This window comes from Hyperolius riggenbachi, chromosome 7 (genome assembly GCF_040937935.1).
Source record: "Hyperolius riggenbachi isolate aHypRig1 chromosome 7, aHypRig1.pri, whole genome shotgun sequence".
Lineage (NCBI taxonomy): Eukaryota > Metazoa > Chordata > Amphibia > Anura > Hyperoliidae > Hyperolius > Hyperolius riggenbachi.
The window spans coordinates 69832041-69847151 of NC_090652.1; the positions used below are offsets into that span (position 1 = coordinate 69832041).

The following is a 15111-nucleotide window of genomic DNA, read 5'->3' on the forward strand; positions in this document are numbered from 1 at the left end:
TGCAAAGTACTGAAAAGTTATATTAAAAAGAAGTTAAAAATTAATCTTCTGGGTGAAAACTCAGAGGAAAAAGTGAATTGCATATGGGCCCTTGTCTGTTTGTTTGATGAATGATATAAAAAGAAGACAGCGAGAGCCCAATATAGTGTATGTACTGGAAATGTGCGTGTGAGAGGCTAAGTGTAATGTTATACTCACAAGTCAGGGACAGGGTTACCATCCAGGCAACCACTACATAGGCAGGTGGGGAGTATTAGACCTTTCCCCACTTAGGAGTAAGAAGTTGCTCTCTGTAGATCGGAAGAAAAATGCCAAACCCCCTCCACCAGGGGCGAATACGATTAATGTACAGTTGTACAGAGGCACCAGTAGTGTAAAAAGAGCTAAAACATTTAAAATGAAGGAGGCAGCGGTGGACTTACCCCCTGGAGGTAGACACAAGATACTGTTGATTTTTTCAACAAAAACAACGCATTTCACATGCATATCCCACTTCATCAGGCTACAACAAGGAGTAAACAACTCATGCAGGTCTAGTAATCAGCTTAGCGCCTCTGTTGCTAAGCTGATTACAGAGGTGTTAAGCTGATTACTAGACCTGCATGAGTTGTTTACTTCTTGTTATAGCCTGATGAAGTGGGATATGCCCACGAAACGTGTTGCACTTGTCTACAGTATGTAAATAAATTATTTTTTGTTGGAAAAAATCAACAGTACCTTGTGTCTACCTTAAGTCGGTAAGTCTACCGCTGCCTCCTTCATTTTAAATGTTTCACCTCTTTATACACTACTGGCGCCTCTGTACAACTGTACATTAATTGTTTCATGAAAGATGTCTCTTTATAGTTGGAATGAAGAAAAAAAAAGTTTATCGAATTAACCCAGTTGTTTCCATATGATCTCTTTTTTTATTTTTGACAGATTTGTTGTGGTCTCCGCAGACAGAAACAAGTCATTGGCATCTTCTCTTACTCCTCCCCTGAAGACTTCCGCTGGATTGAACATGGCCTGAGGTCCCACGTGTTTAAACATTTGGTTGAAGATGTAAAATTGGTGTACATATCGGACAGCAGGAAAGTGGCCTTCCAAGAAGCCGTCCACGAATGTGACTTCGCCATCTTGTATCACACAAAGAATCGGGGGCGCATTAACATTACCAATGTGACAGATGCACTTTATGATGAAGAACTCAAATATATGTATAGCTGTAAAGGTAAAACTGAGACTTGTTTTTCTGTCCTTTAGAGTATTGATGGGTATCTGCAGGGCCGGTTCTAGACTTTTTGCCGCCTGAGGCAAACTTGTGAGGATGCCGCCCCTCCTCCCCCCATAGGTAGCCAGCCTGGAGGGGGTAGAAGCCAGGAAGGGGGAGCAGCAGCAGGACCGATCAGTGGACGGCATTGCAGGAAGTAACGCAGCAAGCCCAAGTAAGGAAGTAAGGTAATTGCTTCACCGCTCGCTGCCGGCAAGCAAAAATAGCTGGATGGGAACGAGGACGGGGGAGCCCCAGGTGAGGGAGGGGCCCGCTGCGCCCCTTTTCTGGCTGTTACCCCCTCCAGCTCAGCGCACTGCCCCCCCCCCCCCCCCACTTCCGCTGCCTTAGGAACCTGCCTCACCCCGCCTCATGCGGGGGGGGGGGGGGGGCTAAGTATCTGTACTGTCTGATGGGCCTGTCTGACATGACTGTTGATTATTTTATTACTTTTGTTATTATTATTTTATTATTTATATACAGCCAACATATTCTGGACTGTTGCACATAGTACAAAATAAATAGTGAAGAGTATAGATACATGACAAGCATTGATGAGCGAAAATGCTCATACTCTTTTCACATTAATTTTCACCAAAGTAATGTTAAATTCGACTTTCAATCAAAAATGTCATCAAAAATAAGTTTGTGATTTTTAACTTTTTTGTTTCACATTTTCACAAATGTTTTTACCATAATGCAAAAATACACTGTATTTTTGTGAAAATCTTCTCAAAATTGAAAATGCCAATTTCAATGCGAAAATGACTTTGGTGAACATTTGCAAGCAACACTGATGAGAAGTTAAAAACTGTACAATCAGGACATCCAGCAATACACTTTCAAATACATATGCAGCTGGTGTGTGGTTTGAGACATCACCAATTCTGATACATGCAAACAGTTGTTTGACTCAGCACTCTAATTGGAGGCGTGCTATAGCTGATCAGAACTTGTTGCTCATCAAGTTCAAAAATAGCAAAAAGGAAGTATCAGCAGCACCGCTAAAGTGAAAAAGATAGCTCTTTTATTTGTGCAATAAAATCACATAGCAAAGATAGAGCTGAAGGCAACTACAGCCCGCTGTTTCGAAGCGACTTGCTTCTTCTTCAAGTTGCAAGCTCATAATGACAAACAATGTTCACATACCTCCTTTTATATGGCTACACATTCAAATGTTAGCCAATCCACAAATAGGGCTTGAGAAGTGACCAATCAGAGCAGATCAAAAAGCAGAGGACCTGATGGGGAACTTCAGTACACAGGAAGTACATCCCACAAGTGACATCACTGTCAAACAACACCCCCACAGAAAAAACGGCTGCTAAACCACACCCAAAAGGAAAAAACGGACCTGATGGGGAACTGCCGTGTACGCGTAAAAAGTCACGTGACGCGTAAGAATGTACGCATAGATTGTATTCAGACGCGTAAACACATGAAAACCACGCGTAAAAACATCTGCATGAATACCGACAAGAAGAATACGTAAACGCGTAAAAATGTACGCATAAATTGAATTCAGACGCGTAAAAACATGAAAATGACGCGTAAAAACATCTGCATGAATACCGACAAAAAAGAGAACGCGTAAAAATTGTGGGAGTGGCGTATAAAAATACGCGAAAGAATTTAAAATAGACAGTGCATAACATTGGATGCAATACGCGAAAAAACACGTAAAAATATACGCAAAAAGCATATAAAAATAGCAATATTGAAAAGCTCAGATTGGTCACTCCTCATACATACACATCAAGAGCAATTAATCACATAAGATACAGAAAAATATAGGAATAACCTTAAGAAAAATGTCATCTCAGCATATAAATACTAGCATCCCATCCCATAAATGCATCCCATAAATTATCCCAAAAAGTGCAGAAAAAACCTCAGCCTAAGATACACTGGCCCCGATTGCCACCCAGACCCAACTCATCTCAAACACAAAAGGATAAATTGTACTCCCTATTTAAACCTCCTCAACCTACAGTTCCTAAACGTCTAATCCATCCTGCTTTGCATTTTAACAATGCTTTCAATCTATCTCCACCACGTAACGTCCTAGGTACGCTTTCTATAACTTGAATCCTAAGTTGTGACACTGAATGTCGAAACTCAACAAAATGGGACGACACTGCTTGTTCACGATTCTGGCCACGTATCGCACACTTGTGTGATGAAAGACGCACACGTAAAGGTTGTTTCGTCATACCAACATAAGCTAAGCCACAAGGGCACTTTATGAGATATACTACATATGTTGAATCGCAAGAATAGCGTACACGGATCTTAAACTCCGTTCCCAAAGATGGGTGATTAAAGCTATCACCCTTCACAATGTGGCTACAAGCATGGCAACTTAAGCATGGATAAGTGACACATTTGCTCGCCAAGTCAGTCGCTGCAGGTGTCGTCCCATATTTGTCTCGTCCCACTTTATCCCTAATCGTGGGAGGTCTTTTAAAGGACAGGAGTGGAGGATATCTAAACTCATGAACTTGTTGGAAGGACTGGCGTAAGAGGCCCCAGTGTTTCCGTATAATGAACCCCAGCTGAGCGCTGCAGGTATTATAGGTGGAAACAAAGGGGAGTCTAAGGCCCTGCTGGCGTCTAGGTCTACTGTCCCATTCCTTGAAAGTATGGTCAGGATAACCTCGTTGTTTAAATTTAGAAACAGTCTCCTGGAGTCGTTGGTCATGCATAATCGGATCAGAAACTATCTTTGAAACTCTTGCAAATTGTCCTCATGGGATATGTTCCCTCACTGAACGGGGGTGGAAACTGGAAAATTCTAAGAGGGAATTACGGTCAGTTGATTTAACATAAAGGTCTGTGATAAAATGGTTTCCTTGACGGATCACCATAGTACCTAAAAACGGAACACGTTCCAAATCTGAGTGGGCAGTCAGTCTAATAGATGGACACTTGTTACTCAACTCACATATAAATAAATCGAGGTCCAAACGTGGCCCCCTCCACGCGCAAAATACATCGTCAATGTATCGCCACCAACATAAAACATGTCGGCGGAAATACATACTTTGGTACACAAATGCCTCCTCATAGAGGCCCATAAAAAGATTGGCGTAGGAGGGGGCCACGTTGGAGCCCATTGCCGTTCCTCTCAGTTGTCTATAAAAATTCTGATACATGTTCATATGATAAGGTACAACAGAAACAATAAACACTAGAGGAAAGTCCCTCCCCTTGCAAGCTTAAAATCTACAGGGTAGAGTGGGGTAGTGACACGGGGAGGGGGGAGGATGGGGGGGAGGAGACACAAGGGGTTAGCAGATGAGGCAGTGGACTTCCAATGCCAGCTATGACAAATAATTAGCTGTTCTGAAAAGTAGGGATTATCAATGCAGTGCAAGTATTTCCAAGTTCATGTAAGATCATGTAAATGTATGCAAATGTATGCAGCTTGAAAATGGACCAGTGAAGTCCCACCCAGGTTTGATTGACTGGTCCATTTTCAAGCTGCATATATTTGCATACACATTTACATGATCCTGCATGAACTTGGACATAGTTGCATATTATTGGTCATCCCTATTGAAAAGGTATGTTTTTTAGAATATGTTTGAAGGTTTCCAGGATTGGAGCCTGAGGGACATGCTGTGGGAAAGACTTCCAAAGGTGCAGTGAGAAATCCTGGACATGGCATAAGGAGGAGGATATTGAGAGCCCAATATAGTGTAGTATGTGCTGGTTAGGAATGGATAATGACAAAGTAAGTATCGTTATACTCACAAACAACTCAGGCAACCACTGTAAATGCAGGTGGGGAAATTAGACTTGTCCCCACTCAGGATTGAGAAATCACTCTGCGTAGATCAGGAATAAGAGGTATCGTCCCTCCACCAAGGGTGGAATCGTACAATGTGAACAGAGGCTCCGGTAGGATAAAAGTAGCTAAAATGTTTAAAAGTAGTGGAGGCAGTGGTGGACTTTCCTCCTCCAAGTAGACGCAAATTAGAGTTGTTGTAGCAACACATTATTTTATTTATACACTCAGTGCAATGCGTTTCGCAGGAGTGACCCTGCTTCATCAGGCAATAAGCCTTATGCCCCACTTAAGCCTACTGTCTTTGACCCACAGCTATATACTGTATGCGCCCAACAGATGAGTTGCTACTTTGTCAAACACTCTGCAGAGGAGCAACAGTTAAAGGGGTTCTGTGGTAGTCAAAAAGTAAAACAAGCTGACACTTACCTGGGGCTTCTATCAGCTCCCTGCAGCGGTAATGTCCCACGCCGTCCTCCTCTGATCACCCGTTCCCCGCCGTTGGCACCGGGCATTATTCGTCTGGCATAGCCACTGTTTTCTTGTACTGCACCTGTGCAGTAAGCTCTGATGATGCGTGCGGAAGCGAGAGCTCGGCCGCGCAGTCGCAGTGTAATCACTTGCGTGATTACACGGGCACTGGCGGTGGGGAATGGCGCATCGGGGGAGGACGGCGTGGGACATTACTGCTGCAGGGGGCCGATAGAAGCCCCAGGTAAGTGTCAGCTTGTTTTACTTTTTTACTTACACAGAACTCCTTTAAGTTAGGAGGTGATCAGAGAAGGTGGAAGATGGGTCAGCAGCAAACTCAGGGGCCCTGGGGGATAATTTTCGGTTGGGGGGTGTCTGTTGTACTCCCCAGGTTAATTTTACCTGGGGCCCCATTATTACTAGAACTGGCCCTGGGAGTAAGCACCATCAATCTGCGAAATAATGCAATTTCAGGGATCTTGTAATCTCATTTTGTGTGAGCAAAAAGTAAACATTGACATGTGGCATCTGAGCACGGCCATGCTCAAATGTGACTCAGTGGTGGGGCTGCTTCTCCACCACCTGTGCGAAGTACTAGCAAGTTTTTATTCTAGGATAAATGTAGAGTTTCTGATGAAAGGTGGCCTTAAAACTGCAAAACATCACTGACACTGACTGATGATTAAAGAAATGAATCTTCCATTATGTTTGCCTGTTAGGTACCCATAAAAAACATGCATTTGGAATTCTGGTCATTGTGTATTTTTTTCTTTTGAGAACAACTAAAATATTTCTCTTTCTCTGAAACACTGAAGGTATGATGAAGGTCATTGTTGTGGTTGATGACCTAGACCAGGTTGACTATCAGATGCAGACTTTAATCTTGACAAACCAGCCGGATATAGGGACTTACGCTAGAGATTTGCTGCTCTTTAGTCGGGAAGACAAGACACAGCAATGGAGAGTTGATAACAACCTACAGAGGATTGGGGATCTCGTGGATGGTGGTAAGCACTTTTACATGGCCTTGTGGTATTATGGCATAGTTTACTCGGTAGGGAAACAAATACATAACCTTTTCATAATACCCTACAATATATCACAAGAGAAGTGATGGCAAGAGAAGGAGCATACATTAAAAAGTGCCACATGGTAATTTGGGCGCAAGATATTGCCGATAGTAGAATATTGGCTATGTTACCTATATTCTACTTTCAACTGTAATTGATAGTAGAATATCATTGAAGTTACTGATATTCCACTGTAGCCTTATCTTATTCTATCCTCACACTAATCTACCTTCTATCTATGCCAAAACAGGATCATCCATCGCAGGTGCCAGTGCCTAGTGGGTGTCAAGCGGCCCACCAGCTACCTTCTCTGACCTCTCTCCACTTTAGCTTTTACCAAAAAGACTGCAAGTGGGCCCCAAATCTACTACCTTACCAAGGGCACCATTACATCTTGATCCATCTCTGTTTCCCCGCTACCTGCGCTTAACAATTACCTCCACACTACCTATGCAAAACACTTACACCATTGTTATCCAGAACTGCTAACAGTCCTCACCACTGCTGCTCAGAGTTTGGCTACACGCTCACTACCATAACCCAGAGACCAGCTACAGAGTAGTTGAACTCCACTGTTGCTATGCCCACAGTCACTGCCACTGCCTGGTGTCACTGTGGCTACCTGGAGTATGGCTAAGGCAGCCAAACTGCACTGCCCCTACTGTCACAGCCACTGCTGCAGTCACTGCCGCTACCTAGAGTTTGACTGCAGTAGATGATCTCCCTTGCTTCCACCACTAACCACACTAGCCAGAATTCAGCGCCCAAATTACATGCCATGCCCGCTTATTACAACATTTAAAATTGGTGCCTATGGTGGCACCAATTCCTGGTCTGAATCGTGCACAAATTATCTGTTCCGAAAAAATGGACGAGTTTATCCTACTTACATTTAATTTATTATCTCTGACAGATTCATGGACCTTGACGAGCTTTCGGAACTACCTGGTAAGATATCTGCACTTATAGAAATTAATGACAGTGCCTCATGTTTTGGAATAATCAATAAGGTACTAATTTTTAAGAATTGTTATAAAAATAGGTGTTGTTTATAGGCAGCTTGAAATTGACCCAATCCAACTCAGCAGCAAGTGCATTTGAGTGGCTTATGCTGGGAATGCACGGTTTGTTTTTGAGCCATTTAGATGACTCAGTAGATAATTTCCGACACATCTGATCTCCTACCCGATCATTTTGCCGCTCGATTCCACATTGAACACAATGGAAAAAGATAAGAAAAACAAGCAGAAGATAAGAGAATTGCCTGCGGAATCGAGCAGGGAATCAATCGAGTGGGAAAATGGAGCAGGAAAATCGAGCCGTGTGTGCTCAGCATTAGTTTTGATCTGTGTGCAGATTGCTACAACATTTTCATCAATTCAGAGAAAATAGCATCTAGGTTGTACTTACCTCAGGAGGGGTAAGCCTCTGGATCCTAAAGAGGCTTTCCCCTTTCCTCCTGTCCTGAGGAGGGGGGAACAAGTGCTGGGATGCCCGAAAGTCTACTTGTCGGGAGTCTCGTACAGGCACAGTCTTAGCTTCCCCTCAGGCTCCAATGGAAATAGTCAAACCCAATCAGGTCCGCTCTACTTGGCAGGCGTGAGCCATCTGCACCTGCTCAGTAGAGTGGACCCAATTGGGGTTGGCCATTTCTCTGCCGGAGTCCGAGGGGAAAGCAGCTACTGCATCTGTGCACACTGGCGACTACGGCTGTTATTCTTTACTTTTTTTCAAGGGTTCTAGTGCTGAATCGGGGCTGCTGAGGAGGATGGGGAAGCCTCATAAGGACCCAGGCTTCCCCCTCCCGAGGTAAGTATCTGATTTTTACTCCAAAGAAAGTTACAGCCTACAGGGTTATTTTAATCCATTTCTGGACAAACCGTCAGCTATGGACTTACACTATTCAAAACTAAAATGAGGAAATTCAAATCAAGTTCTGAAGTTTATGCTGAGGCTTCTTCAACAAATCAATTTTGTTTCTGATATTTCATTCTTACAGTGTCCATTTCCTCTTTTCAGGCCTCTTTGATACAATGGGCCCTCAGATGGGTAAGTATTCAATATTTTAGGCATTGTCACTATTAGAGCCCTAGTTCACCCTCCTATTTTTAAAATGTAATTAGCAATACTCTAAGGATAGCATATGTACTTCTTTGCAATGACTATATTTGAAATACCTTGCTGTTGGAGTCCTATAGGTCTATTTTATGGAAGAGCTAACAGAAATGTATTGGAGAGACATTTGTTCAAACTCACCCCCATCCCAAAATCATTACTATGAGAAGCTCAGGAAGAGGAAAAATAAAAAAATACTTCCTGTGTGCACAGAGCTGATCATCATGCCCATCTCCACCTTCTGTCGTGTAGGTAAGCTCTCATACTATATGGAGGCGGTACAATTAGCCAATCAAAATCGTGTGTACAAACCCTAGAAAACATGGTAAACACGCCATCTGTATTTTCATCACAGAAAAGGCAACAATTGCTGCTGTTTGTAGAGATATTATTTCAAGTTGAAACACAATGTGTAGACTATTCGCTTCATATGCATTTCGTAAAATATGCGTTAAATACGCAATTACGCGTAGTGCGAAGCGTAGTGTATGTGGATGCTTATGCCTGCATGCAGAACATTTTACGCATGAATTCCTTTTAAATGCTTACACAGGGAACTCTATGCGTACATTCCCCTTTCCAATGCGTAAATCTGTAAGCATACAATCGCACGTGGAAAATTAGACGCGAGTAATGCATTCGTAGTTCACTACACAATACACATGTTAACTACTCATAGTGGGCATAAGCTACGCGTAGCGGTACTTCGCTACGCGTAAATTCGTAAGTGTAGTTTTGAAACTTCACCTACAAACTACAATGCGTAGATGCGAACCACGATGCGTAAATTCGCACTCGCGTAGTTTCTGCTCATCCCTGGTTTTCTTCCTACTGTTTTTGATTAATCCCATATTTCCCCTTCTACCTTTTCATATCCTCTCTGTGTTTGTGTTGGAAAAGGGGAAGGAGCATTAACAGTATTTGTGTAGGCAATTTAACAATGTTGGCCTTGCAATACATAGTGGAAGGTCAGAAAGGATATCTTCTGAAGATGGTCAATGAACCTGGCCAATAAAAAATCATCAGGGAGTGTCTGCCCCAGTTCCAAACTGGGATAACCAGCACTTATTCATTAAGAAAACTGATAGGTGTGTAGAAATGAGTTTGGCATCAAGTGCAAAAACTGGCAGTTTCACTAGCTGTCCGCTCCTCAGGATGTGCACTCGCAGACAAGGTAATCAATGTAAGTGATAGACAACAGGTGAGGCATCAATCCATGCAATTAAGGCTAATGGACAGGAAACAAAGAGTTGTGGTCGATGGATCTTATTCAAAATGGGTGACTGTTAGCAGTGGGGTCCCACAGGGGTCTGTACTGGGTCCACTGCTCTTCAATTTTTTTTTTAATTTTTTTTTTCAAATAAAATTTGTATTGATGCACTCACATGATACAGAACATTAAACGGTTCAAATTGCACAGTGGTAAAGCAAATACACAATGTTGATTTTATCCAATTATAAGAGCATAAGACAAGTATAGTAGTCACGTGAAACAGGAGGTGCATTTGAAGTGACGAGATTTATCATAACATTATATTCTATTATTATTAACATCAAAACCTCAGTAGTTGTTCTATAAACTTGTTATCTATAATCATATTGGCAAACATATGTTTTCCTGATTATCAGAGTAAACCTGAACATATCTCCAGAGCACTTCTTTACCTCAGACACATCAACTAACGTATCCCCTTCCAAAGTCCCACCCTAACCCCAACCGTAGCCGCCTTCACCCCCCCCCCCCCAACTCCTCGCTAATAATCCTGGTTGTCCCCTCGTCTCATCCTGTTCTTGCTTCAACAACCTCTAGTTTACCCAGGGTTCCAGCCACCTTGTGTAGCAAATACCACGATGTGTTTTCAAATGGTTTCATGGCATGATATATCTGCGCTGGGTCTAGACAAATTTCCATATATTTTCTCCATGTTTTGAAAAATCTTGCCATTCGTTTTTTATTGCCCTTTTCCAGCTGCAAAGATTCCATAAACATAATATGATGCACTAATTCCTTTACTAAAGCACATGGGGGTGGTGAAGAATCTATCCAATGCTTTAATATAGCTTTCTGTGAGGCCAACAGGTATAAGTGCTCAAATTTAGATATCATAGGTGGATTTTTGTCAGGTTGTGATTTAGATGCATGTAATACACAAAACATTAAATCAGCTTTTCTTTTATAACTCGTTACTCTATTCATTGTCTTTACAGAGTTCTCCCATACTATTTGTATATGTGGGCAGAACCACAGCATGTGATCCAAATTAGGATTAGGGTCCTTGCATTTTGGGCATACTCTCAAGCCCTCAGGGGTGGAGTCTCCTTCATGCTTGTATGGGCCTTTAATCGGTATATATGCTCTATGTAAAATTTTTAAAAACATTTCTCTCCAGTCCTCACTTAAGATTGCTTTCCTCACTGCCATCCAACTGTCTTGTAATATTTCAGTGCTTTGTTCTAGGTCAATAGTTAATAATTCTGCCCATCTTCTCAAGTGTGTGGTGTTTTTCCTAGTGGGTGGAGTGGTATCTCTTATAAGTGCGTATATCCAAGATAGAGATCTCTGTTCTTTTGGGTGAGCTATGATATCTTCAAAGGTCATGTGTACTTTTAACTTTCCCTTTTTGCCTAGGATGCTGGAAAAAAAACTGTCTACTTGGGTAAAATAAAATCCATGAGAGGACAGACTGGGAAATTTAACAATCACCTCATTAAAGGACATGAGAGACATATCCTTTCGAAGAGCATCGCCCAAGTTAACTAGACCCACTCTAGACCAGTGAGCACCGGCGTACCTACCGGGGATGCGACCCCCTCAGCCGCAGGGGGGCCCGGGGCTGCTCTGGGGCCCGCTCACTGTGCGTGGGGGGAGCGCTGCTCTGGACCCCCCAGCAAGGTGCTCAACTGGCCGCAGCGTCTAATAGACGCTGCGCCAGTTCATTCCCCGCTGCCCTGCTCCAGCAGCCTGCATAGTCTCCGGCAGGCAGAACAGGGCTACGGCAAGATGGCCGCCGAAGAAGCCCTACACTGGAGACTATTTGTGTCTCTAGTACAGGGCTTCGGCAGCCATCTTGCCGTAGCCCTGCACTCTGCCTGTCAGCGCGGGAGATGTGCTGCAGGAGGACTCGGGGAGCTGCGAGCCAGATGCCGGGAGAGGAGAAGACTTCTGTCAGGTAAGTGAATTGTTTTTTTTTTCACAGGTGCATTTTTTTTTTCTTGTGTCTGCTGCCTACATTGTGATTTTCAGGTGTCTGCCGCCCACATTGTGATTTTCTGGTGACTGCTGCCCACATTACGATTTTCTGGTCACTGCTGCCCACATTGCGATTTTCTGGTGTCTGCTGCCCACATTACGATTTTCTGGTCACTGCTGCCCACATTGCGATTTTCTGGTGTCTGCTGCCCACATTACGATTTTCAGGTGTCTGCTGCCCACATTACGATTTTCTGGTCACTGCTGCCCACATTGCGATTTTCTGGTCACTGCTGCCCACATTGGGATTTTCTGGTCACTGCTGCCAACATTGCGATTTTCTGGTGTCTGCTGCCCACATTACGATTTTCTGGTATCTGCTGCCCACATTGCGATTTTCTGGTCACTGCTGCCCACATTGCGATTTTCAGGTGTCTGCTGCCCACATTACTATTTTCAGGTGTCTGCTGCCCACATTACGATTTTCAGGTGTCTGCTGCCCACATTACGATTTTCAGGTGTCTGCTGCCCACATTGCGATTTTCAGGTGTCTGCTGCCCACATTGCGATTTTCTGGTGTCTGCTGCCCACATTACGATTTTCTGGTGTATGCTGCCCACATTACGATTTTCTGGTGTATGTTGCCCACATTACGATTTTCTGGTGACTGCTGCCCACATTGCGATTTTCTGGTGACTGCTGCCCACATTGCGATTTTCTGGTGACTGCTGCCCACATAAGGATTTTCTGGTGACTGCTGCCCACATTACGATATTCTGGTGACTGACTGCTGCCCACATTAGGATTTTCTGGTGACTACTGCCCACATTACGATATTCTGGTGACTGCTGCCCACATTAGGATTTTCTGGTGACTGCTGCCCACATTGCGATTTTCTGGTGACTGCTGCCCACATTGCGATTTTCTGGTGAACTCTGCCCACATTACGATTTTCTGGCCCACATTACGATTTTCTGGTGAACACTGCCCACGTTACGATTGTCTGGTGAATGCTGTCCACGTTACGATTTTCTGGTGAACACTGCCCACGTTACGATTGTCTGGTGAATGCTGTCCACGTTACGATTTTCTGGAGAACACTGCCCACGTTACGATTGTCTGGTGAATGCTGTCCACGTTACGATTTTCTGGTGAACGCTGCCCACATTACGATTTTCTGGCCCACATTACGATTTTCTGGTCAACACTGCCCACGTTACGATTGTCTGGTGAATGCTGTCCATGTTACAATTTTCTGGTGAACGCTGCCCACATTACGATTTTCTGGTGTCTGCTGCCCACATTACGATTTTCTGGTCACTGCTGCCCACATTGCGATTTTCTGGTCACTGCTGCCCACATTGCGATTTTCAGGTGTCTGCTGCCCACATTACGATTTTCTGTTCACTGCTGCCCACATTGCGATTTTCTGGTGTCTGCTGCCCACATTACGATTTTCAGGTGTCTGCTGCCCACATTATGATTTTCTGGTCACTGCTGCCCACATTGCGATTTTCTGGTCACTGCTGCCCACATTACGATTTTCAGGTGTCTGCTGCCCACATTACGATTTTCTGGTCACTGCTGCCCACATTGCGATTTTCTGGTCACTGCTGCCCACATTGCGATTTTCTGGTCACTGCTGCCAACATTGCGATTTTCTGGTGTCTGCTGCCCACATTACGATTTTCTGGTATCTGCTGCCCACATTGCGATTTTCTGGTCACTGCTGCCCACATTGCGATTTTCAGGTGTCTGCTGCCCACATTACTATTTTCAGGTGTCTGCTGCCCACATTACGATTTTCAGGTGTCTGCTGCCCACATTACGATTTTCAGGTGTCTGCTGCCCACATTGCGATTTTCAGGTGTCTGCTGCCCACATTGCGATTTTCTGGTGTCTGCTGCCCACATTACGATTTTCTGGTGTATGCTGCCCACATTACGATTTTCTGGTGTATGTTGCCCACATTACGATTTTCTGGTGACTACTGCCCACATTACGATATTCTGGTGACTGCTGCCCACATAAGGATTTTCTGGTGACTGCTGCCCACATTACGATATTCTGGTGACTGACTGCTGCCCACATTAGGATTTTCTGGTGACTACTGCCCACATTACGATATTCTGGTGACTGCTGCCCACATTAGGATTTTCTGGTGACTGCTGCCCACATTGCGATTTTCTGGTGACAGCTGCCCACATTGCGATTTTCTGGTGAACTCTGCCCACATTACGATTTTCTGGCCCACATTACGATTTTCTGGTGAACACTGCCCACGTTACGATTGTCTGGTGAATGCTGTCCACGTTACGATTTTCTGGTGAACACTGCCCACGTTACGATTGTCTGGTGAATGCTGTCCACGTTACGATTTTCTGGTGAACACTGCCCACGTTACGATTGTCTGGTGAATGCTGTCCACGTTACGATTTTCTGGTGAACGCTGCCCACATTACGATTTTCTGGCCCACATTACGATTTTCTGGTGAACACTGCCCACGTTACGATTGTCTGGTGAATGCTGTCCATGTTACAATTTTCTGGTGAACGCTGCCCACATTACGATTTTCTGGTGAACTCTGCCCACATTACGATTTTCTGTCCCACATTACGATATTCTGGTGAACGCTGCCCACATTGCGATTTTCTGGTGTCTGCTGCCCACATTACGATTTTCTGGTGTCTGCTGCCCACATTGCGATTTTCTGGTCACTGCTGCCCACATTGCGATTTTCAGGTGTCTGCTGCCCACATTACTATTTTCAGGTGTCTGCTGCCCACATTACGATTTTCAGGTGTCTGCTGCCCACATTGCGATTTTCAGGTGTCTGCTGCCCACATTGCGATTTTCAGGTGTCTGCTGCCCACATTACGATTTTCAGGTGTCTGCTGCCCACATTGCGATTTTCTGGTCACTGCTGCCCACATTGCGATTTTCAGGTGTCTGCTGCCCACATTACTATTTTCAGGTGTCTGCTGCCCACATTACGATTTTCAGGTGTCTGCTGCCCACATTGCGATTTTCAGGTGTCTGCTGCCCACATTGCGATTTTCAGGTGTATGCTGCTCACATGGCGATTTTCTGGTGTCTGCTGCCCACATTACGATTTTCAGGTGTCTGCTGCCCACATTGCGATTTTCAGGTGTCTGCTGCCCACATTGCGATTTTCTGGTGTCTGCTGCCCACATTACGATTTTCAGGTGTCTGCTGCCCACA

The 15111-nt window shown here is 44.2% G+C and overlaps 1 protein-coding gene across 1 annotated transcript in view; it reads left to right on the plus strand.

Moving 5' to 3' along the window:
• Nucleotides 1-15111, plus strand: part of LOC137526051 (uncharacterized) — a 78011-nt gene that overhangs the window by 31820 nt on the left and 31080 nt on the right. The window contains exons 5-8 of the mRNA XM_068247263.1: nucleotides 922-1213; nucleotides 6329-6520; nucleotides 7497-7531; nucleotides 8603-8632. Coding sequence (XP_068103364.1) covers nucleotides 922-1213; nucleotides 6329-6520; nucleotides 7497-7531; nucleotides 8603-8632 — 549 coding nt within the window. The remainder of the gene's footprint in view (nucleotides 1-921; nucleotides 1214-6328; nucleotides 6521-7496; nucleotides 7532-8602; nucleotides 8633-15111) is intronic.